The 25,311-nt window shown below is 42.3% G+C and overlaps 2 protein-coding genes across 2 annotated transcripts in view; both read left to right on the forward strand.

Annotated features, from left to right (window-relative positions):
• Positions 1–268: 268 nt before the first annotated feature.
• LOC135519111 (uncharacterized) lies at positions 269–2,539 on the forward strand. Its single transcript, XM_064944171.1, has 2 exons — positions 269–647; positions 1,378–2,539. The coding sequence occupies exons 1-2, from the start codon at positions 352–354 to the stop codon at positions 1,808–1,810; spliced, it is 729 nt and encodes a 242-aa protein (XP_064800243.1). The 5' UTR covers positions 269–351; the 3' UTR covers positions 1,811–2,539.
• Positions 2,540–9,803: 7,264 nt separating this feature from the next.
• LOC135519487 (nectin-3-like) overlaps positions 9,804–25,311 on the forward strand; it is a gene marked incomplete at its 5' end in the record, with an annotated part of 34,278 nt that continues 18,770 nt past the window's right edge. Inside the window, 6 exons of the mRNA XM_064944718.1 lie at positions 9,804–10,122; positions 17,020–17,122; positions 17,312–17,466; positions 17,988–18,089; positions 18,209–18,246; positions 20,007–20,127. Of these exons, the coding sequence (XP_064800790.1) occupies positions 9,804–10,122; positions 17,020–17,122; positions 17,312–17,466; positions 17,988–18,089; positions 18,209–18,246; positions 20,007–20,126 (837 nt within the window). The remainder of the gene's footprint in view (positions 10,123–17,019; positions 17,123–17,311; positions 17,467–17,987; positions 18,090–18,208; positions 18,247–20,006; positions 20,128–25,311) is intronic.

Raw genomic sequence — 25,311 nt, forward strand, 5'->3', positions numbered from 1 at the left:
TTTCGAAACACCAGAAGTACATTCATTTCCAATGGAACGCTGCACTTGCCTTGCGTTGCAGAGGCAGTTGCAGTACGTTCTGTGTGGTGCATACGTTCGATTTATTGAACGTATGCATCAAACTGTATGTGTTGACTTGACAGAAAGTAGCAAAATATGAATGTAGATTTTTTTCCCCCCACACATATTCAGTAAAAATGTGGGATTACATAAAAACAGTTTGATTGCATAATTTCTTTAAATTTTTTATTAATTTATTAGCCAAGTATATTATTTATTCGATGACATCCACAAATTCATTGTGAGAGCCTATAAAATATAGTCAAGATAGCGGAGTCGGCTCTTTCAACAATGAGACCAACGTTGTGGAAGGTGGTCTTGTTCGCGCTGTTGGACCGGGACCAGCCCCGCCGAAAGCGCAGGTCTGTGTGGATCCAGAGATGGTTAAAGTCCCGAAAGCAGGCAGGGGAGTTCCACCGTCTAATTCAAGAGCTTCGACTGTTTGGAGAGGAATTCCGAAGTTATCTTCGTCTGGACCGAAGCCAGTTCGATCACCTGCTCCAGATGGTTGGAGCCAGGATCGCCCGGATGGATACCAACTACCGGGAGTCCATCAACCCAGTTGAACGCCTGGCGATTTGTCTCCGGTAAGCTACATTCTAGTACATTTTTAAAACCTTTGATACCAGAATTGATTGATATTTGACACATTGTTTTTATGTGCAACCTAGCTAGCTAAAGGGCTCTAGTTAATAGTCCCTATTTGACATCAGATGTACTTTTACAGAATGTTCATTAGGACTATAACTTTTCCCAAAGTTGGTTTATAATCCTTTTTTAATTAAGACATATTACCAAATGAAAAGAAAGGTGCCTTCTGCCCTGATGAAGGTAGGCTAGTCTTCTCCAGGATCCATTGTTCAAGACAGTTACAGTCATTCATTACATTCTAATTGGACTCACATACACTAAGAGAAAAAGGTTCCAGAAGTGTCCTTCTGCTTTCCCCAGAGGATAACCATGTTTGGTTCCAGGTATAATACTTAATACATGGAACCCAATAGGGTTCTACTTGGAACCAAAAGGGGTAGTACCTAGAACCTAAAAGGGATCTCCTATGGGGACAGCCAGAGAACCCTTTTAAGTAGATAGTACCATTCTTTCTAAGAGTAGAGTTGGCCTGGGCTACAGTTTAATGATATAGTCATAGACTGAATTGTACTGTTTCAAGGCATTGTTAATGATGGTTGATGAGTATTACAATAGAATTAGTAAAGCATAATAAACATTAACGAGGTAGCTATATGAGTAGATATAATATGTGGGTGGAATTCAAGTTATACACAATATTGATCATTATTTTGAATTATATTTTAGATTCTTGGCGACAGGGGACTCCTACAGGACCATAGGATTCAGCTTCCGAGTTGGACGGTCCACGGTGGCAGGCATAGTTCCCTCTGTGGCACAAGCCATTTGGGACTGTCTGGCTGGTGAATACCTGCCTGTCCCCAAGGAGGAAGACTGGAGGGCCATCGCTGCCGAGTTCCTGGAGAGGTGGAATTTCCCCAACTGTCTTGGCTCCATTGACGGGAAACATGCAGTAATCCAGGCTCCACCGTGCTCAGGTTCGCAGTTCTACAACTACAAGGGTACATATTCAGTTGTACTCTTGGCTGTGGTAGATGCCATCTACTGTTTCCGTGTTGTCGATGTTGGTGCTTACGGCAAGGGAAGTGATGGCGGGACCCTCTGGGACTCTGCCTCTGGCCAGGCACTTCAGGATGGCACCCGAGTTGGACGGATATAGGTTAGTTGTTGAATTGTTGAATGCGCCTTTGGGATTCTGGCAGCCCGGTGGAGAATGTATCAGAGAGTGCTTGGTCTCAGCCCCTCAAATGTTGATGCCTGCGTGAAGGCCACATGTGTTCTCTATAACTACCTGCGGAGGTCATTCCAGGAGCCGCTGACCAAATGGTCACCTTCCTGATGTCACCAGGGCAGGTGCCAACAACGCCCCAAGACAGGCACTCCAGGTGAGGGAGAAGCTGACCACCTACTTTTCATCACCAGCAGGTGAAGTCCCATGGCATTATGCCGTGGAGTGAAACAGCTCTTTTAAGAGCCCCATAACACAGAGGTTATTTTAAGAACCATCCACCATTGTCCATAAAATTGCATTTTTCAATTTGGGAGTAAAGACCACACCTTAACCCCTTCTCTCTCCCATTAACGTCAGTATTATACACACCTGGCATGGTACATCAGGTGAGCGGGAGCACTAATTAAGGTTATACGACATACAGTTAGTATGATAACAAAGGGAAAGGGTAACCTAGGGTCCATACAAATAGTACAGTTTACCACCATGTTCACTGGCCTGACAAAATACAGGTGGGAAAAAAATCAAATTAGGAAGAGAATGTGCTTTTACTCTCATCTTGTCTTAGATCAGCAAAGGTGTAGGGAAGAAATAAGCAGATTAAGTCTAAATTAGATATTAATAAACAACTGACTATGAAAACATTATAATTTAATAAGTATTCAAGTACAGGAAAGAACATGACAGGTATGCGTGTTGTAAAAATGTTTAAAACAATAAAACTATTGAAAGAGGTGTGTGCGTGCGTGTAAATTATTATTTGTTTTAAATGAATGTGTAGCCTGTAATCTGTAAGAGAACAACAAGAGCATGTCTTTTTGGCACAACTGCAGACCGATACAGGGACTACTCATAAAGCCTAGACGTAGTAGGGGAACTTCCGACATGGCCATAAAGAGAGAGAGGACAGGGCACTGGAGATCTGAGGTACAGAGAGGAGAGGTGTGTGTGTGTGTCTCTGTCTCTGAGAAAAAGGGAACAATATGTAGCCATAACAGCTAAACAAACAAGTGGCCTCTGGACGTCACGGACCAGTCGATGGAACACAACTTCACAAACAGTTTTAACACCCTGGTTTTCAAGTGGTTTTAAATGAAAGAAATATTGACCTTTAGTCTCGTAAGAGACCAAGAGCATCTGTGAAAACTGTGTGAGTTTCAATTCAGAAATGTATGTAACACTAATAATGAATGCTATCCTAAGACTTTATAAACAAATGACTTTATGAATTGACTGAATTTAAACAGAACTGACGTGTGTGAAAAGAAAGGTACAATGAGGGAGGTCAAAACAACAACCAGACAACTCCTCTCCTCTTCCTGTCCTTCCTGTGAGCTGGTTGGCTAAATGGACTCCATCTCTGGAAGGAAAGAGAAAAACAACACATACAGGCTTAACATAATATTACACCATAAAAGGTGATATTTATGTTAACTAAATACTGCCTGTATAGTGTAGTTAGTGGCATAAATATAGGAACAGTGTGGTAAAGTTGGTAATACTGTCACGCGGGGGTGGGGGGGGGGGGGGTTCTGTCACGCCTTGGTCTTAGTACTTTGTGTTTTAGTTAATTAGTTGGTCAGGCCAGGGTGTGACATGGGTTTATGTTATTGTGTTGTCGTATTGGGGTTTTTGTAGGCATTGGGATTGTGGTTGATTAGGGGTTTGTTTAGTTTAGGTTTGGCTGCCTGAGGCGGTTCTCAAACAGAGTCAGGTGATTCTTGTTGTCTCTGATGGGGAACCGTATTTAGGTAGCCTGGGTTTCACTGTGTATTTCGTGGGTGATTGTTCCTGTCTCTGTGTAGTGTTCACCAGATAGGCTGTAATAGGTTTCACGTTCCATTTGTTGTTTTTGTATTTATTAGTTATTTCATGTATCGTTCCGTTTTTCCTTCATTAAAGACATGAGTAACCACCACGCTGCATTTCGGTCCGACTCTCTTCCAACAAACGAAGAACGCCGTTACAAAATACTTGCTGTTTACTCATGGAATTTGTATTTCAGATCAAAAGATGAATATGACAGGCAGATATTTCGTCAGCAAACTGTTTTAGGATATTTTCTAACCCAGAAACAACAGCTATACATTTGCCTCATATTAATACTTTGATCTGAAATACCAATTAACCTACATGACTATACTGTAAAAATGACCTACTTTACTTCACTGTTGCACACTTATGACACTACCTGTGATGTGGAGAGAAAAAAAACTTACCATTGAACTCGGCTTCAAAAATCATTTCAACCTTGACTGCTGCTTTTCTTTGCTGAGGCAGCCTCTTCAGTGTTGGCACCAGGCTCATGGCAAAGAGGGTCTCTTCATTCTCCTTCCTGTGAGCATCAGGTTGGGCTGCATCCCTCTTGACGGCTTGGAGGAGCCTCTGCTGAAATGAGTTTAGTGGATCTGGAGGCTGGTACCTCCGAAGACGCCTGGTGTGACATTGTTCCTCTTCGTTTCACTCTGTTTCTCTCCACGGCCACATCCTGTTCAACGAGGTCCTCAGTGGCCACTTCCGTGAGGTTCATAATAATCTCAGGTGGTCCTAGATCCAGAGGTGCTTCCTCCATTTCATCATCTTCCATGGCTGCACCGGTGGTGGTCATACTCATGTATGATGTTGTAGAGGGTCTCACTCCTCCGGTGGAGGTGATGGTTGCATTTGTAGGTGACGTTGAGGGTCTTGATGCACCGGTGGCGACAACACTTGTGGATGACGTAGTAGAGGGTCTGGCTGTAAAATTGCCACTCGTTGCCATAGGCACAATAAATGGATCCAGAAAAGAAAGTGGCAGAAGCGCCAAGGCTGCTGGCCTGAAGCTGCTGACCCAGACCTCTTCTCTTTCTCTGCCCTTCTCTCTCTCTGATACATGTCCCTGAGTCCTCTCCACTTCCTCCTACAGTCTTCTTCTACATAGACATGAACATGATAAGCCAAACCATTACCTAGTCTAACTATAGTTATTAGATAGCTATCATGGACGTCACCTACTGTTCAGACACACACACACGGTTATCTGACCAAATTATCAGGGGTACAGTAATATCTACCATTTCTATTACTATTTATCTAGCATACACACTCACACTCTTTCAAACATGGTTATTTGGTAAAGGTATCAGGGGTAGTAACTTGCATCATTTATTTGACTATTTATTTCACACACACACACCTCACCCTAACGCGAACTAGCCACATCCTGTATTTGGCTCCATCCATCTTCCCATCAATTTTAACCATCTTCCCTGTCCCTGCTGAAGAAAAGCAGGCCCAAACCATGATGCTGCCACCACCATGTTTGACAGTGGTGATGGTGTGTTCAGGGTGATGAGCTGTGTTGCTTTTACGCCAAACATAACGTTTTGCATTGTTGCCAAAAAGTTCAATTTTGGTTTCATCTGACCAGAGCACCTTCTTCCACATGTTTGGTGTGTCTCCCAGGTGGCTTGTGGCAAACTTTAAACAACACTTTTTATGGATATCTTTAAGAAATGGCTTTCTTCTTGCCACTCTTCCATAAAGGCCAAATTTGTGCAATATACGACTGATTGTTGTCCTATGTACAGAGTCTCCCACCTCAGCTGTAGATCTCTGCAGTTCATCCAGAGTGATCATGGGCCTCTTGGCTGCATCTCTGATCAGTCTTCTCCTTGTATGAGCTGAAATTTTAGAGGGATGGCCAGGTCTTGGTAGATTTGCAGTGGTGGTCTGATACTCCTTCCATTTCAATATTATCGCTTGCACAGTGCTCCTTGGGATGTTTAAAGCTTGGGAAATCTTTTTGTATCCAAATCCGGCTTTAAACTTCTTCACAACAGTATCTCGGACCTGCCTGGTGTGTTCCTTGTTCTTCATGATGCTCTCTGCGCTTTTAACGGACCTCTGAGACTATCACAGTGCAGGTGCATTTATACGGAGACTTGATTACACACAGGTGGATTGTATTTATCATCATTAGTCATTTAGGTCAACATTGGATCATTCAGAGATCCTCACTGAACTTCTGGAGAGAGTTTGCTGCACTGAAAGTAAAGGGGCTGAATAATTTTGCACGCCCAATTTTTCAGTTTTTGATTTGTTAAAAAAGTTTGAAAAATCCAATAAATGTTGTTCCACTTCATGATTGTGTCCCACTTGTTGTTGATTCTTCACAAAAAAATACAGTTTTATATCTTTATGTTTGAAGCCTGAAATGTGGCAAAAGGTCGCAAAGTTCAAGGGGGCCGAATACTTTCGCAAGGCACTGTACACTAAGTTAACTGCATTTAAACAGCTTGGAAAATTCCCAAAAATTATGTCATGGCTATAGTAGCTTCTGATAGGCTAAATTACATAATTTGAGTCAATTGGAGGTGTACCTTTGGATGTATTTCAAGGCCTACCTTCAAACTCAGTGCCTCTTTGATTGACATCATGGAAAATCAAAAGAAATCAGCCAAGACCTCAGAAAAAAATGTAGACATCAACAAGTCTGGTTCATCCTTTGGAGCAATTTCCAAACGCCTGAAGGTACCACGTGAACAATTGTTTGTACAGATGAACACGTATAAACACCATGGGACCACGCAGCCGTCGGCGTTACTCTGGACCCTGATCTCTCTTTTGAAGAACATATCAAGACCATTTCAAGGACAGCTTTTTTCCATCTACGTAACATTGCAAAAATCAGAAACTTTCTGTCCAAAAATGATGCAGAAAAATTAATCCATGCTTTTGTCACTTCTAGGTTATACTACTGCAATGCTCTACTTTCCGGCTACCCGGATAAAGCACTAAATAAAATTCAGTTAGTGCTAAATACGGCTGCTAGAATCCTGACTAGAACCAAAAAATTTGATCATATTACTCCAGTGCTAGCCTCCCTACACTGGCTTCCTGTCAAAGCAAGGGCTGATTTCAAAGTTTTACTGCTAACCTACAAAGCATTACATGGGCTTGCTCCTACCTATCTCTCTGATTTGGTCCTGCCGTACATACCTACACGTACGCTACGGTCACAAGACGCAGGCCTCCTAATTGTCCCTAGAATTTCTAAGCAAACAGCTGGAGGCAGGGCTTTCTCCTATAGAGCTCCATTTTTATGGAACGGTCTGCCTACCCATGTCAGAGACGCAAACTCGGTCTCAACCTTTAAGTCTTTACTGAAGACTCATCTCTTCAGTGGGTCATATGATTGAGTGTAGTCTGGCCCAGGAGTGGGAAGGTGAACGGAAAGGCTCTGGAGCAACGAACCACCCTTGCTGTCTCTGCCTGGCCGGTTCCCCTCTTTCCACTGGGATTCTCTGCCTCTAACCCTATTACAGGGGCTGAGTCACTGGCTTACTGGGGCTCTCTCATGCCGTCCCTGGAGGGGGTGCGTCACCTGAGTGGGTTGATTCACTGATGTGGTCATCCTGTCTGGGTTGGCGCCCCCCCCCCCCCCCTTGGGTTGTGCCATGGCGGAGATCTTTGCGGGCTATACTCAGCTTTGTCTCAGGATGGTAAGTTGGTGGTTGAAGATATCCCTCTAGTGGTGTGGGGGCTGTGCTTTGGCAAAGTGGGTGGGGTTATATCCTTCCTGTTTGGCCCTGTCCGGGGGTGTCCTTGGGTGGGGCCACAGTGTCTCCTTACCCCTCCTGTCTCAGCCTCCAGTATTTATGCTGCAGTAGTTTATGTGTCGGGGGGCTGGGGTCAGTTTGTTATATCTGGAGTACTTCTCCTGTCCAATTCGGTGTCCTGTGTGAATCTAAGTGTGCGTTCTCTAATTCTCTCCTTCTCTCTCTCGGAGGACCTGAGCCCTAGGACCATGCCCCAGGACTACCTGACATGATGACTCCTTGCTGTCCCCAGTCCACCTGGCCGTGCTGCTGCTCCAGTTTCAACTGTTCTGCCTTATTATTATTCGACCATGCTGGTCATTTATGAACATTTGAACATCTTGGCCATGTTCTGTTATAATCTCCCACCGGCACAGCCAGAAGAGGACTGGCCACCCCACATAGCCTGGTTCCTCTCTAGGTTTCTTCCTAGGTTTTGGCCTTTCTAGGGAGTTTTTCCTAACCACCGTGCATCTACACCTGCATTGCTTGCTGTTTGGGGTTTTAGGCTGGGTTTCTGTACAGCACTTTGAGATATCAGCTGATGTACGAAGGGCTATATAAATAAATTGGATTTGATTTGATACCGCTCTGGAAGGAGACACGTTCTGTCTCCTGGAGATGAACGTACTTTGGTGGGAAAAGTGCAAATCAATCCCAGAACAACAGCAAAGGACCCTGTGAAGATGCTGGAGGAAACAGGTACAAAGTATCTATATCCACAGTAAAACGAGTCCTATATCGAAATAACCTGTGGCCGCTCAGCAAGGAAGAGGCCACTGCTCCAGAACCGCCATAAAAAAGCCAGACTACGGTTTGCAACTGCACATGGGAACAAATATCGTACTTTTTGGAGAAATGTCCTCTAGTCTGTTGAAACAAAAATATAACTGTTGGGCCATAAAGACCATTGTTATGTTTGGAGGATAAGGGGGAGCTTTGCAAGCCGAAGAACACCATCCCAAACGTGAAGCACGGGGGTGGCAGCATCATGTTGTGGGGGTGCTTTGCTGCAGGAGGGAATAGATGGCATCATGAGGTAGGAAAATTATTTGGATATATTGAGGCAACATCTCAATACATCAGTCAGGAAGTTAAAGCTTGGTCACAAATGGCTCTTCTAAATGGACATTGACCCCAACCATACTTCCAAAGTTGTGGCAAAATGGCTTAATAAGGACAACAAAGTAAAGGTATTGGAGGTATTGAATACTGAGTTTAAAAGTATTTGGCTATGGTGTATGTAAACTTCCGACTTCAACTGTATGTCATGTCTGAAAATATACAGACGGACAAATTAATAGTACATTTTAGAGGTCAACCGATTAATTGGAATGGCCGATTTGAATTAGGGCCGAGTTCAAGTTTTCATAACAATCGGAAATCGGTATTTTTGGGCGCCGATTTATTTTTAATTTTTTTACTCCTTAGTCTTTTAATTGGGCAAGTCAGTTAAGAACACATTCTTATTTTCAGAGGGTGGAAGCGTTCAGAGGGTTCTAGGAGGATTCCTTCAAAGATATAAAGGTTCTTGGGCGGCAGGTAGCCAAGCAGTTAGAGCATTGGGCCTGTAACCGAAAAGGTAGCTGGTTTGAATACCTGAGCCAACAAGGTGAAAAATCTGATGTGCGCTTGAGCAAAACACAACCCTAATTTCCAGTGGTGCTGTACTACTATTGCTGACCCTATAAAACAACACATTTCATTGCACTTATCTGGTGTATGTGACAGTACATGGAAGCAGCCTTCTATGGAAGCAGTCTACATAGAGGGTTGTAACCCTCTTCCAAGGGTTCTACCTAGCACCAAGAAGGGTTCCCATATGGGGACAAACCAAAGAACACTATATTGTTGTATTTAGCGCCTTTTTCCTAAGAGTATATCCTCTTACTCAAGCTGTAACCAGGAGAGCACGGGCATTAATAGTTTACCTAATGGTGGAAGAGATGTTGGAATATATACACCACTATATACAGCATCCCTTAATGGCATAATCACTGGGCAGTGATTGCTTTTCAGTGGAACTGCTGAAAATTAAAAACAGCTTTAGTGATGTGTGTGAAACTTAATACCTCAGGTGCAGGTAACTGTCATCAGGGTGAGCTAAAACCTGATAACTGGATTTGACCAAACCTTCAATACAGTAAATGTGTAGCTACTAATGATGTATATTGCAATTGGCCAGATAGAGAACATGAAAGGGTTTATTTAAAGTTTGTTGGTCATGTGACATGAGCATTTGAATAAGTTTCACATGACGGGCTGTGCGTGTGTGTTTGGTAGTTTTTTCATGGATAGTTCCACATTTATAATAATTGACTTGTTCATGTTTTCTGTTTTGTTTTCTGGTCATAGTTCCTCCAGTAGTGAGTGTGACAGTTGATGTTGCTCCTGTCATTGGGGAGAATGAGGTTGTCTTGGCAACCTGTGTGGCTGCTGGTGCCAAGCCACAGGCAGAAGTGAGGTGGAAGACGGGTGCATTTGGCAGTTTGTTGAGGACAGTGACTAACTTCACACAGCACGCCAACGGAACCACCACAGTACTCAGCCACCTGCTCGGGGTACCAACCAAGGCAGCCAATCATCAGCAGGTCCAGTGTGTGGTCAACCAGTCTGCCCTGGCAACAGAGAAGACCTACAACTTCAGCATAAACATCCACTGTAAATATATTCTACTACCACTGTCCTACACTATAGACATCCACTGTCAGTATATTCTACTACCACTGTCCTAGACCATAGACATCCACTGTCAGTATATTCTACTACCACTGTCCTAGACCATAGACATCCACTGTCAGTATATTCTACTACCACTGTCCTAGACCATAGACATCCACTGTCAGTATATTCTACTACCACTGGCCTAGACCATAGACATCCACTGTCAGTATTTTCTACTACCACTGGCCTAGACCATAGACATCCACTGTGAGTATATTCTACTACCACTGTCCTAGACCATAGACATCCACTGTCAGTATATTCTACTACCACTGTCCTAGACCATAGACATCCACTGTAAGTATATTCTACTACCACTGGCCTAGACCATAGATATCCACTGTCAGTATATTCTACTACTACTGGCCTAGACCATAGACATCCACTGTCAGTATATTCTACTACCACTGGCCTAGACCATAGACATCCACTGTCAGTATATTCTACTACCACTGTCCTAGACCATAGACATCCACTGTGAGTATATTCTACTACCACTGGCCTAGACCATAGACATCCACTGTGAGTATATTCTACTACCACTGTCCTAGACCATAGACATCCACTGTCAGTATATTCTACTACCACTGTCCTAGACCATAGACATCCACTGTGAGTATATTCTACTACCACTGGCCTAGACCATAGACATCCACTGTGAGTATATTCTACTACCACTGTCCTAGACCATAGACATCCACTGTCAGTATATTCTACTACCACTGGCCTAGACCATAGACATCCACTGTCAGTATATTCTACTACCACTGTCCTAGACCATAGACATCCACTGTCAGTATATTCTACTAACACTGGCCTAGACCATAGACATCCACTGTCCTAGACCATAGACATCCACTGTAAGTATATTCTACTACCACTGGCCTAGACCATAGACATCCACTGTCAGTATATTCTACTACCACTGGCCTAGACCATAGACATCCACTGTCAGTATATTCTACTACCACTGTCCTAGACCATAGACATCCACTGTCAGTATATTCTACTACCACTGGCCTAGACCATAGACATCCACTGTCAGTATATTCTACTACCACTGTCCTAGACCATAGACATCCACTGTCAGTATATTCTACTACCACTGGCCTAGACCATAGACATCCACTGTAAGTATATTCTACTACCACTGGCCTAGACCATAGACATCCACTGTCAGTATATTCTACTACCACTGGCCTAGACTATAGACATCCACTGTGAGTATATTCTACTACCACTGTCCTACACTATAGACATCCACTGTAAATATATTCTACTACCACTGTCCTACACTATAGACATTCACTGAGGCACACAAGTGGTATTGACCTTAACCCGCTTTCATTGTACTGCTCTACTGTAACTAATCTATCAAACTGAAATGAAGGAAGACCAGGTTCACAAACAAACAATTCTTAGAGAGGGGGGTGTTCTCAACCTTACTTTGCTACCTACCTGACAACTTTACGGTTTTTACTTTTTTTTTTTACCGTCTATATTTTCGGTTTTTCCCTCACTCAAACTTTTTCACTCCGGACGCTTTATCTGGATATGGTTCGTCAGAACCTCCAACAGCTGAAGCTAAGTAGTAACATTAACATGATGCCTTCTAATTGCAGTCGCTGTACTCATAATATACAGGAGCACAATCGCCTTATGGCGAGGATAGCTGTGCTACAAGCCCAGCTTCAGACACAATTGTTATGCAAGGGTAATTTAAGTGTAGGAAAGGATGAAACAGCGTCTGTGCCACCAGTAAGTACAGATAGTAATGTTAGTATAAATCCCCTGGCACAGTCCCCGCAACCGGACAACTTTCTCACGGTTTCTGGAGGAAAATGCTGTAGGAATGCTCAACCGGTGTCGCTCATTCAGCCGACAGAAACTTTCAACCGGTTTTCCTCATTAAGCAGCAAGTCAGAGGCCGAGCCTCCTCTGGCCTCTACTCCTCCCGTTAGGGGAGGCCGAAGATTCCCACCATTAGCTCTGACAAATTGAAAACCCTAGTCATTGGCGACTCCATTACAAGCGGTATTAGACTTAAAACGAATCATCCAGCCATCATACACTGTTTACCAGGGGGCAGGGCTACCGACGTTAAGGCTAATCTGAAGATGGTGATGGCTAAAGCTAAAACTGGCGAGTGTATAGAGATATTGTTATCCACGTCAGCACCAACGATGTTAGGATGAAACAGAAGTCAACAAGTGCAACATAGCTTCAGCGTTTAAATCAGCTGGAAAGATGTGTCGGCATTGAGTAATTGTCTCTAGCCCCCTCCCAGTTAGGGGGAGTGATGAGCTCTCACAACTCAATTGCTGGTTGAAAACAGTTTTCTGCCCCTCCCAAAAGATAGAATTTGTAGATAATTGGCCCTCTTTCTGGGACTCACCTACAAACAGGACCAAGCCTGGCCTGCTGAGGAGTGACAGACTCCATCCTTGCTGGAGTGGTGTTCTCATCTTATCTACCAACATAAACAGGGCTCTAACTCTTCTAGCTCCACAATGAAATAGGGTGTAGGCAAGGCAGCAGGCTGTTAGCCAGCCTGCTAGCTTAGTGGAGTCTGCCACTAGCACAATCAGTGTAGTCAGCTCCGCTATCCCCATTGAGGCGGTGTCTGTGCCTCGACCTAGGTTGGGCAAAACTAAACATGGCGGTGTTCGCCTTAGCAATCTCACTAGCATAAAGACCTCCTCCATTACTACCATTATTGAAAGAGATCGTGATACCTCACATCTCAAAATAGGGATACCGTACTTAACTTCAAAGGCAGTTATAGTCAATGAACTAATCACTGAACATCCAGAGGAATGCACTGAAACCATGACTAGATAAACGATTGTTTACCATGTGTAATTACGTCGAATGCTCTGTAAAATTGATAGAGATGGAATTCACGGCACAAACGGGTTACAGAATGTTTCGATTTAGGCTATAAAAATGGATTTTATCAAAGAAAACGGCACTTCATTTGATCACTGGGACCCTCGGGAAGAGAAATAAGAGCAAGATATCAGAATGAAAGTCATAATTTTACCTTCAGATGTGAATGTGTAAAAACTCATGGTGGAAAATGTTTTTGTTAATGATTGCTCTTCTCAAACAAAAGCATGGTATTTGTTCTCTGTAATAGCTATTTTAAATTGGAAAACGTAGTTTGATTACCAAGATCCTAATCTTTTGAAGGATGTAAGACACTTGCGTTTTCAAGAATGTTTAATGTTACGACGTTGTATTTTTAGTTGTCACTCTGAAATTTCCCCTGATGTTGATCTCTGTACGGGGATTGCAGCCATATGGCGTCAGACCAAGGCTCTGCATCTGTCCTCGTGCTCCTCGACCTTAGTGCTGCTTTTGATACCATCGATCACCACATTCGTTTGGAGAGATTGGAAACCCAAATTGGTCTACGCGGACAAGTTCTGGCCTGGTTTAGATCTTATCTGTCTGGAAAGATATCAGTTTGTCTCTGTGAATGGTTTGTCCTCTGACAAATCAACTGTAAATTTTGGTGTTCCTCAAGGTTCCCCTTTAGGACCACTATAGTTTTCACTATATATTTTACCTCTTGGGGATGTCATTTGAAAACAAAATGTTAACTTTCACTGCTATGCGGATGACACACAGCTGTACATTTCAATGAAACATGGTGAAGCCCCAAAATTGCCCTCGCTAGGAACCTGTGTTTCAGACATAAGGAAGTGGATGGCTGCAAACTTTCTACTTTTAAACTCGGACAAAACAGAGATGCCTGTTCTTGGTCCCAAGAAACAGAGATCTTCTGTTGAATCTGACAATTAATCTTGATGGTTGTACAGTAGTCTCAAATAAAACTGTGAAGGATCTCGGCGTTACTACGGACCCTGATCTCTCTTTTGACGAACATATCAAGACTGTTTCAAGGACAGCTTTTTTTCATCTACGTAACATTGCAAAAATCTGAAACTTTCTGTCCAAAAATGATGCAGAAAAATTCATCCATGCTTTTACTTCTAGGTTAGACTATTGCAATGCTCTACTTTCCGGCTACGTAACATTGCAAAAATCTGAAACTTTCTGTCCAAAAATGATGCAGAAAAATTCATCCATGCTTTTACTTCTAGGTTAGACTATTGCAATGCTCTACTTTCCGGCTACCCAGATAAAGCACTAAATAATCTTCAGTTAGTGCTAAATACGGCTGCTAGAATCCTGACTAGAACCCAAAAAATGTATCAAATTACTCCAGTGCTAGCCTCCCTACACTGGCTTCCTGTTAAGGCAAGGGCTAATTTCAAGGATTTACTGCTAACCTACAAAGCATTATATGGGCTTGCACCTACCTATCTTTCCGATTTGGTCCTGCCGTACATAGCTACACGTATGCTATGCTCACAAGACGCAGGCCTCCTAATTGTCCCTATAATTTCTAAGCAAACAGCTGGAGGCAGGGCTTTCTCCAATAGAGCTCTATTTTTATGGAATGGTCTGCCTACCCATGTGAGAGACGCAGACTCGGCCTCAACCTCTAGGATAGGGGGCAGCATTTGGAATTTTGGGTGAAAAGCATGCCCAAATTCAACTGCCTGCTACTCATGCCCAGAAGATAAGATGTGCATAGTATTAGTAGATTTGGATAGAATACACTCTGAAGCTTCTAAAACGGTTCGAATCATGTCTGTGAGTATAACAGAACTTATGTAGCAGGCGAAACCCTGAGGACAAACCATTCAGATTCTTTTTTTGAGGTCACTCTCTTTTCAATGTGTTTTCATTGGGATTCCAGATTTCTAAGGGACTTGCTTGCAGTTCCTACCATTTCCACTGGATGTCACCAGTCTTTAGAAATTAGATGAGGTTATTACTTTGTGTAATGAAGAAGTACCATCTTGCATGTGGGTCACTTCATGTGTACTGTTAGATAGAGGCGCGTGACCAGAAAGCATGCTTCAGTTTGTTTTCTTCCTATATTGAACACAGATCATCCCACATTCAATTTAATCGATTATTTACTTTAAAAAATAACTAAAGTTGTATTACAAAAGCGGTTTGAAATGTTTTGGCAAAGTTTACAGGTCACTTTTGAGATATTTTGTAGTCACGTTGCACAAGTTGGAAACAGGGTTTTTCCAGATCAAACGCGCCAAATAAATGGACATTTTGGATATATGGATGAAATTAATCGAACAAAATGACCAGTTGTGATGTTTATGGGACATATTGGAGTGCCAACAGAAGAAGCTTGTCAAAGGTAAGGCATGATTTATATTTTCATTTCTGCGTTTTGTGTCGTGCCTGCAGGGTTGAAATATGTTTTCTCTCTTTTGTTTAGGGAGGTGCTATCGTCAGATAATAGTATCGTTTGCTTTCGCTGAAAAGTCTTTTTGAAATCTGACATGTTGGCTGGATTCACAACACGTGTAGCTTTAATTTGGTATGTTACATGTGTGATTTCATGAACATTTGATTTTTATAGTAATTTATTTTAATTTTGCGCTCTGCATTTTCTCTGGCTTTTGGCCAAGTGGGACGCTACCGTCCCACATATCCCAGCGAGGTTAAGTCTTTATTGAAGACTCATCTCATCAGTGGGTCATATGATTGAGTGTAGTTTGGCCCAGGAGTGTGAAGGTGAACGGAAAGGCTCTGGAGCAATGAACCGCCCTTGCTGTCTCTGCCTGCCCGGTTCCCCTCTCTCCATTAGGATTCTCTGCCTCTAACCCTATTACAGGGTCTGAGTCACTGGCTTGCTGGTGCTCTTTCATGCCGTCCCTAGTAGGGGTGCGTCACTTGAGTGGGTTGAGTCACTGATATGATCTTCCTGTCTGGTTTGGCGTCCCCCCTTGGATTGTGCCGTGGCGGAGATCTTTGTGGGCTTTACTCGGCCTTGTCTCAGGATGGTAAGTTGGTGGTTGAAGGTATCCCTCTTGTGGTGTGGGGGCTGTGCTTTGGCAAGGTGGGTGGGGTTATATCCTTCCTGTTTGGCCCTGTCCAGGGGTATCATCTGATGGGGCCACAGTGTCTCCTGACCCCTCCTGTCTCAGCCTCCAGTATTTATGCTGCGGTAGTTTGTGACGGAGGGCTAGGGTCAGTCTGTTATATCTGGAGTACTTATCCTGTCTTATCCGGTGTCCTGTGTGAATTTAAGTATGCTCTCTTTCTCTCGGAGGACCTGAGCCCTAGGACCAGCCCTAGTACCATGCCTCATGACTACCTGTCATGGTGACTGACTCCTTGCTGTCCCCACCTGACCGTGTTGCTGCTCCAGTTTCAACTGTTCTGCCTGTGGCTATGGAATCCTGACCTGTTCCCCCCAGACGTGCTACCTGTCCCAGACCTGCTTTTTTCAACTCTCTAGAGACAGCAGGAGTGGTAGAGATACTCTTAATGATCGGCTATGAAAAGCCAACAACTACTGTGATTATTATTATTTGACCATGCTGGTCATTTATGAACGTTTGAACATCTTGGCCATGTTCTGTTATAAGTCTCCACCCGGCAGAGCCAGAAGAGGACTGGCCACCCCTCATAGCCTGGTTCCTCTCTAGGTTTCTTCCTAGGTTTTGGCCTTTCTAGTGAGTTTTTCCTAGCCACCGTGCTTCTACACCTGCATTGCTTGCTGTTTGGGGTTTTAGGCTGGGTTTCTGTACAGCACTTTGAGATATCAGCTGATGTAAGAAGGGCTATATAAATCATTTTGATTTGATTTAGTGTTGCCTCATCTGTGCATTAAAGTTTCCCCACTGCTCAGAGCCTGTAGTGTCATTGTTATGGGTCTGTCTTGGTATGAGTGTAGGTCTATTTACATTCTATATCTGCAGTATCTGTAACCATTTCTCTCTCTCTCAGATCCACCTCAGTCAGTGAACATTACCCTTAGTGAGGCCTCTAAAGCCACAGTCTTCCTTTGTGTAGCAGACAGCAACCCACACCCCAACTACACCTGGAGCAGGTACTGACTTCTATGTAAACTAGTTAAATTCAGTTAAATGTAAATGTTAGGTACACTTGTTTAAACATATGAAACAGATTAGCTTGAAGCTTCAGTATGTTCATATATTATGCTGGTAGTCAAATGATGCCTTTGCCTATCTCACACACAAACTCACACAAAGCCCTTCTCTCTCTCTCTCTCCCTCAGGGTGGTCCAGCCACGGCCTGGGTCTTCAGTGAGAGCTGAGGGAGACATACTGCACCTCTTCAGTCTCAACTCTGAGCTGAATGGTCTCTATGTCAGTGAGGCCTCCAACCCCTATGGACAAGCAACTGGCTCCATCTATGTACACACATCCTCTGGTGAGATGTACCTGAGAGAGTGAGACACACACACACACACACACACACACACTATTCATGCTGGTTGCTTAACTCGTTGCTCATGCTGGTTTATAAGATGCTTATAATTGTTATATGATTGATTGAATGTTTGAATACTTTATTGTCCCATAGGGAAATTTGTCTGCAACAATATTGGCATTCCTGGCATACACATATATGAAGTTATGAGAAATGTGTTGGAGCATGGATAACAAAGTTGAGCCAGATGTTTATTTATTTCACTTCATGTGTTAATATCATATGTATGGCCTTATTCCCCTTTCTACAGAAAGGTACTGTATAACCATTACTAAGATGGTCATAATACACACATATATCTTACTGTATATGTACATGTCTTATAACCTGGTATTATCTCTTTGTTTTCTGCAGGAAAGTTTTTGCATTGGAGCCATGATGGTTGCTTGGGCAACATGATTACATGTAATTATAAATACAGATTGTTACTTATATTAACTGTATCTCCTCTCTCTTCACAGAGACCTCTGCTGCCTGTTGGGTTCTACTCGTTGTTATTCTCTGTCTGATTGTTGCTGTGGCTGCACTCATATGGTACCGGTGCAAATACGACAGTTTCCTTGGTAATATCAACTATTGTAATATGATTTTGCATTGTGAAAAGAATGCATTTGCATTAGATGATCATATATTGACTTTGCTCAAGTTAATATATTTTCTTTTCCTGGACTATATTTTCCAGGAGTTCATTCATGGCCAAGGCACCAGAACACATATGCTGTGAGTAGTTATAGATGTAGGATCTTAATTTGAGTCAGTTTGCTACAGCAGGAAAATAATCATGCAGCAACAAGAAATGTGAATTATTATGAAAATTATTATAGACATTTTTGTAAGGGTTGATACATTTTTCATGAGGAAAATCTAATCTGACATTTCTGTGGAAACTGCAAACTTTAGAAGCCTTTTTAACCCATTTAATCCTGAACATTAAAATATCCAAATCATGTGTCATTAGAAATCAAATCATATATTTTTTTACATTATAATGGAAAAGTAGGTGAAAACGTGTGTTTTATGTTCGGTCACAATTGTAACTGGTTGGAGAATAATAATAATAACTTTATTGTAACATACATTGTTACTTTATTGCAACATGCATTGAAACATTAATATTGTACCATTTGACCTTATTCTAATATTCATTGTAGCATTGTCATTGTGACATTTTAGTGCAACATGCACTAACAACTGAATAGCAGTCGTGTGATTCATTCACATTGAACAGAAAGGTAACATTTTGGATAGAGGTAGCCTGTAGAATATGCATTCAAGTAGAGGCCTACACTGAACATATAGAGGTAGGCTTCAGAACCAAGTGCACGATTAGTTTGTGCATCACTACTTTGAACTACAATCACTCAGACCTACTATCATACAGTTGCTTGTTCTTGGTCTGGGTGGAGTAGATGTTGGACATTTCAATGGTGATCTCTCTTAAGGTGGGTGGATACATTAGAAGGAAAACATCCATTGGGTTGGGGCAGCTTTGATTGACACATTGTGCAGCATTTGGACTGTATACTATGTGTTTTGGAATCACAGAGGTGGCTGGCCTCTTTGATCGTTTGAACACTCCATCTTTATTTATGACCACCTGCAGCTTTGCCCTTGGCTCTTCTGACTGGACCCTCTAGCGTGTAGAGGCCCTTGGCTCTTCATTATCAACAGTGGAGGCGGGTGGTGGGTTGGAGAGGGGGTACGGCGAGGGTTTGGTCATCATCAATGATAACGTTGTCTCTGTCATGATCTGTTTGCATAGGTTCAGCATATGCATTCAACAGCCTGGCTGGCAAATGGCCTGTTTCCCCCTCATTGTCCATATCTGACCCATCGCTATCACAATCACTGAGGACAGCATCTTTCTCATTTTGAGGGATAACTGCAATGTTGCATGCCTTGTCTGGGCAGTCACCTAGATCCAACATATCCAGAACTTGACTCAAAGTGAAACTAAAAGCAAGAACAGAGTAGAAAGTTAGATAGAACAAGAACTATGTATGTGTATAACTATGTGTACACCTGGATGCACTGTGTTATCCCACCGGTCACTATTGTTGCCGTCAACATGTTTACTCATTCTATGACCACACTGAACAAAGTACAGAGTAATTGCAAATGCATATATCAATACTCGACACCTTAAAGAGGGTGTGTACCAAAAATCTTTGTCCTATCATTATGTTGTTAACATACTTTTTTAATCTCTTGTTCTCAAACCTTATAACTGAAAATGTTTTTTTACGGTCACTATTGTGACTAATGGGATTAAATAGGTTAAACCTCAAATACACTACAAGTGTTAAATGTCCTACATTGTAGGGAAGTTCTCCAGTTCCCTCAATTGGGTGATCAAATTAAGTTGCTACATATGTATTTCACTGTCCTCCATTGTTTTGTGACTAAACTTATGAATTAGGTTTCTCATTAGCCAATGGTTTCTATGTAATGATACTGTAATAATGTCTGTTTGATTCCAGACTGTATCAGTATCTTCCAAGACGAGGAGACATGACAAGGTTGAGGAAGGTGAAGATGACTCATTGACTGCAACTGTCCAAACCAGGAAGGAGCCTGAGGAAGAGGAAGAAGTATCATGATGTATGGAACAATATACCTTATTTGTTTTTTTGGAAACATTTTATTTTTACTATGTATTATTCCAAATGTTTTTCATGTTTGATAGATTGTCTGTTCATTAAGTATATTTATTGTGTCAGCTCGAAGAAATCGCCGGACAGGTTTTAAGTGAATGCCAGAAAAATCTCATTCTCCAATGTTCTAACCATCTGCAAAGAATAGGCACATTATCCCTAGTGGCGCAGTGGTCTAAGGCACTAGAGATCCTGGTTTGAGTACAGGCTCTGTCACGACCGGGTGAACCATGGGGTGGCGCACAATTGGCCGGGTTCGGGGACGGTTTGGCTGGCAGGGATGTCCTTCTCCCATTGCGCTAGAATGACCCCTGTGGCGGGCTGGGAGCATGCACGCTGACACGGTCGCCAGGTGTACAGTGTTTCCTCTGACACATTGGTGTGGCTGGCTTCCGGGTAAAGCAGGCATTGTGTCAAGAAGCAGTGTGGCTTGGTTTTGTTGCGTTTCAGAGGACGCATAGCTCTTGGCCTTTGCCTCTCCTATTGATGTACAGTATGTATGTATGTACGGTGCTTTCAGAAGTATTCATACCCCTTGACTTATTCCATATTTTATTGTGTTACAGCCTGAATTTCAAATGGATTAAAAAAAATGTTTCTCACTCATCTACACATAATGACAAAGTGAAAACATATTTCTTGAAATGTTTGCATATTTATTGAAAATTAAATACAGAAATATCTCATTTACATAAGGATTGTGGTGGCATTTTTCTGCTTTACCAAATGAGGAGAGTTACAAGCTACAAACCAGTCAGAGTTATACTTAAACAACATATTTTTTAATAATTAAGCTTTGCTATAGTCCTTTTTGACTTTCAATAATGAGCTATCTCTATTGAACCATTGAAAAGTACCACAAGAAAAGTACAAAGATCTTTTATAGCCAAGATACACCCCTCTCAACTTACATGACAAACCACAGATCTTAGGAACAGTTCACAAAGGTTAAGATTTCTATAAAAGATATATATAAAACACTGCAGACAGTTACTGCTGTGTCAACAGTTCTTATTGTAAAGACCAGTGTCTGGCCCCCTGCTACTCCAAACTGGAACCTGTCTCACCCTGGTACGGTATAGCACAAGAACATTACCTTTACTATCTGGAATGCTCTTTAGGTTTTATTACCCAAAGACATCGTAAATCTCCTCTGTCAGTGCAATCTCATAGAGGCCCATCCTCAGTGGAACACACACACAATACTCTATTCTGTCGAATGTAACAAATATTATAATGTAATACAAGCATTATAACAATCCTACAAGCATTAAAACATAAACTTGCAATTTTCCACGACAGGATTCACACCCATAAGTCAATACATGCTATAATCACCTTTAGCAGTGTCTTTCTGGGTAAGTCTTAATTTAACTAAAAACTGTAACTGCCACTCCCAAACATGTAATGTCGTCTTGGTAAGTAACTCTAATGTATATTTGGTCTTGTGTTTTAGGTTATTGTTCTGCTGTAATGGTAATTTCTCTCCCAGTATCTGTTGGAAATCTGACTAAACCAGGTTTTCCTCTAGGACACTGCCTGTGCTTAGCTCTATTCCATCTATTTTTATTTTAATAAACTCCCTCGTCCTTGCCGATGACAAGCATACCCATAACATGATGCGGCCACCACCATGCTTGGAAATACAGTATGAAGAGTGGTTCTCAGCGATGTTTTGTGTTGGATTTGCCCATAACATAATACTTTGTATTCAGGACATAAAGTTAATTTCTTTTCACTTTAGGATGCACATGATGCATATTTTTGAATATTTTTTTCTGTACAAGTTTTCTCCTTTTCACTCTGTCATTTGGGTTAGAATTGTGGAGTAACTACAATGTTGTTGATCCATCCTCAGTTTTCTCCTATCACACCACTAAACTCTGTAACTGTTTCAAAAACACAATTGGTCTAATGATGAAATCCCTGAGCGGTTTCCTTCCTCGACTACGGCAACTGAGTTAGGAAGGACGCCTGTATCTTTGTAGTGACTGTGTGTATTGATACACCATCCAAAGTGTAATTAATAACTTCTCCATGCTCAAAGGGATATTCAATGTGTCTGCTTATTTTTACCAGTCCACCAATAGGTGCTCTTCTTTGCAAGGCATTGGAAAACCTCCATGGTCTTTGTGGTTAAATCTGTGTTTGAAATTCACTGCTAGACTGAGGGACCTTATACACTGCTCAAAAAAATAATGGGAACACTAAAATAACACATCCTAGAACTGAATGCATGAAATATTCTTATTAAATACTTTTTTCTTTACATAGTTGAATGTGCTGACTACAAAATCACACAAATTATCAATGGAAATCAAATTTATCAACCCATGGAGGTCTGGATTTGGAGTCACACTCAAAATTAACTTGGAAAACCACACTACAGGCTGATCCAACTTTTATGTAATGTCCTTAAAACAAGTCAAAATGAGGCTCAGTAGTGTGTGTGTGGCCTTCACGTGCCTGTATGACCTCCCTACAACGCCTGGGCATGCTCCTGATGAGGTGGCGGATGGTCTCCTAAGGGATCTCCTCCCAGACCTGGACTAAAGCATCCACCAACTCCTGGACAGTCTGTGGTGCAACGTGGCGTTGGTGGATGGAGCGAGACATGATGTCCCAGATGTGCTCAATTGGATTCAGGTCTGGGGAACGGGCGGGCCAGTCCATAGCATCAATGCCTTCCTCTTGCAGGAACTGCTGACACACTCCAGCCACATGAGGTCTAGCATGGTCTTGCATTAGGAGGAACCCAGGGCCAACCACACCAGCATATGGTTTCACAAGGGGTCTGAGGATCTCATCTCGGTACCTAATGGCAGTCAGGCTACCTCTGGCGAGCACATGGAGGGCTGTGCGGCCCCCCAAAGAAATGCCACCCCACACCATGACTGACCCACCGCCAAACCGGTAATACTGGAGGGTGTTGCAGGCAGCAGAACGTTCTCCACGGCGTCTCCAGACTCTGTCACGTCTGTCATATGTGGTCAGTGTGAACCTGCTTTCATCTGTGAAGAGCACAGGGCGCCAGTGGCGAATTTGCCAATATTGGTGTTCTCTGGCAAATGCCAAACGTCCTGCACGGTGTTGGGCTGTAAGCACAACCCCCACCTGTGGACGTCAGACCCTCATACCACCCTCATGGTGTCTGTTTCTGACCGTTTGAGCAGACACATGCACATTTGTGGCCTGCTGGTGGTCATTTTGCAGGGCTCTGGCAGTGCTCCTCCTTGCACAAAGGCGGAGGTAGCGGTCCTGCTGCCGGGTTGTTGCCCTCCTACGGCCTCCTCCACGTCTCCTGATGTACTGGCCTGTCTCCTGGTAGCGCCTCCATGCTCTGGACACTACGCTGACAGACACAGCAAACCTTCATGCCACAGCTCACATTGATGTGCCATCCTGGATGAGCTGCACTACCTGAGCCACTTGTGTGGGTTGTAGACTCCGTCTCATGCTACCACTAGAATGAAAGCACCACAAGCATTCAAAAGTGACCAAAACATCAGCCAGGAAGCATAGGAACTGAGAAGTGGTCTGTGGTCACCACCTGCAGAACCACTCCTTTATTGGGGGTGTCTTGCTAATTGCCTATAATTTCCACCTGTTGTCTATTCCATTTGCACAACAGCATGTGAAATTTATTGTCAATCAGTGTTGCTTCCTAATTGGACAGTTTGATTTGACAGTGTGATTGACTTGGAGTTACATTGTGTTGTTTAAGTGTTCCCTTTATTTTTTTGAGCAGTGTAGTAACTGTATGTGTGGAGTACAGAGATGAGGTAGTCATTCAAATAATCATTTGAAACACTATTATTGGACACAGAGTGAGTCCATGTAACTTATTATGTGACTTGTTAAGTAACATTTTTCTACTGAACTTATTTCGGCTTGCCATAACAAAGGAGTTGAATAATAATAATTATTATAATTATTATATTATTATAATTATTGACACAAGACATTTCATCTTTTCATTTTTTTATTTTTTTTTACACATTTCTAAAATCATAATTCCACTTTGACATTGTGGGGTATTAAGTGTAGGCCAATGACACATGTAATACATATTACATTCAGACTGTAACACAACAAAATGTAGAAAATGTCATGGGGTGTGTTACTATAATTTAATTATGCCAATGTACTTTCATCAATTGAAAGCCCTTAATCTATTTTATGAGAATTTGTAAGATTTCTTGTTTGCATAAAATAGACGCAGACCAGTCTTTCAATAATAGGTAATAGAATTTATTCTCGGAGCGCGCTGCCACTTAATCACGTGCAGCAGTTTATATACAGATCATGACGTCATTTCACTGCTTTAACATAATCCCCTCCTCTTGACCGGGACAAAGTAAGGTGAAAAGTTAATTCTAACTTACTAACACACTCCCAGATAACTTTTGACCCCTCAACATAATCGATCACCACTGAACTGACAGTTATAATTAACAGAAAACCTAGGAATGCACTCACTGCCTTATCTAAAAACCCCAGAGCTAAGTTCCAGTTGGGTCAACCATAGGCTAACGACCTTATGTGTTTACACAGTCCCCAACCCATTTGTTTCTGCCTAGTTGGAATGGTGTTCATTAACTTTTTATTACTCCTTGTCCTGTCACACAATCCCTTCTTATGAACTCATATTGTCAAATCACTTATAAAACAGTATAAGTATAAGTTTACCTAGATACAATTCTATTTAAAATGGGGATATTGTTTATTCATTTATCCATAATAAATTCAACAGGGTGTGAATACTTTCTGAATGAACTGTGCTGTAAGTGTTGAAGCCAACTAAAGACGCAGGCCTCCTAATTGTCCCTATAATTTCTAAGCAAACAGCTGGAGGCAGGGCTTTCTCCAATAGAGCTCCATTTTTATGGAATGGTCTGCCTACCCATGTGAGAGACGCAGACTCGGCCTCAACCTCTAGGATAGGGGGCAGCATTTGGAATTTTGGGTGAAAAGCATGCCCAAATTCAACTGCCTGCTACTCATGCCCAGAAGATAAGATGTGCATAGTATTAGTAGATTTGGATAGAATACACTCTGAAGCTTCTAAAACGGTTCGAATCATGTCTGTGAGTATAACAGAACTTATGTAGCAGGCGAAACCCTGAGGACA

Source organism: Oncorhynchus masou, chromosome 29 (genome assembly GCF_036934945.1).
Source record: "Oncorhynchus masou masou isolate Uvic2021 chromosome 29, UVic_Omas_1.1, whole genome shotgun sequence".
Taxonomy (NCBI): Eukaryota; Metazoa; Chordata; class Actinopteri; order Salmoniformes; family Salmonidae; genus Oncorhynchus; species Oncorhynchus masou.

Bases quoted from the DNA above. Each gene is read 5' to 3' on its own strand.
- LOC135519111 (XM_064944171.1), top strand. From the start codon at position 352: ATGAGACCAACGTTGTGGAAGGTGGTCTTGTTCGCGCTGTTGGACCGG. The intron at 648-1,377 runs GTAAGCTACATT...ATTATATTTTAG, and splicing joins CGCCTGGCGATTTGTCTCCG to ATTCTTGGCGACAGGGGACT.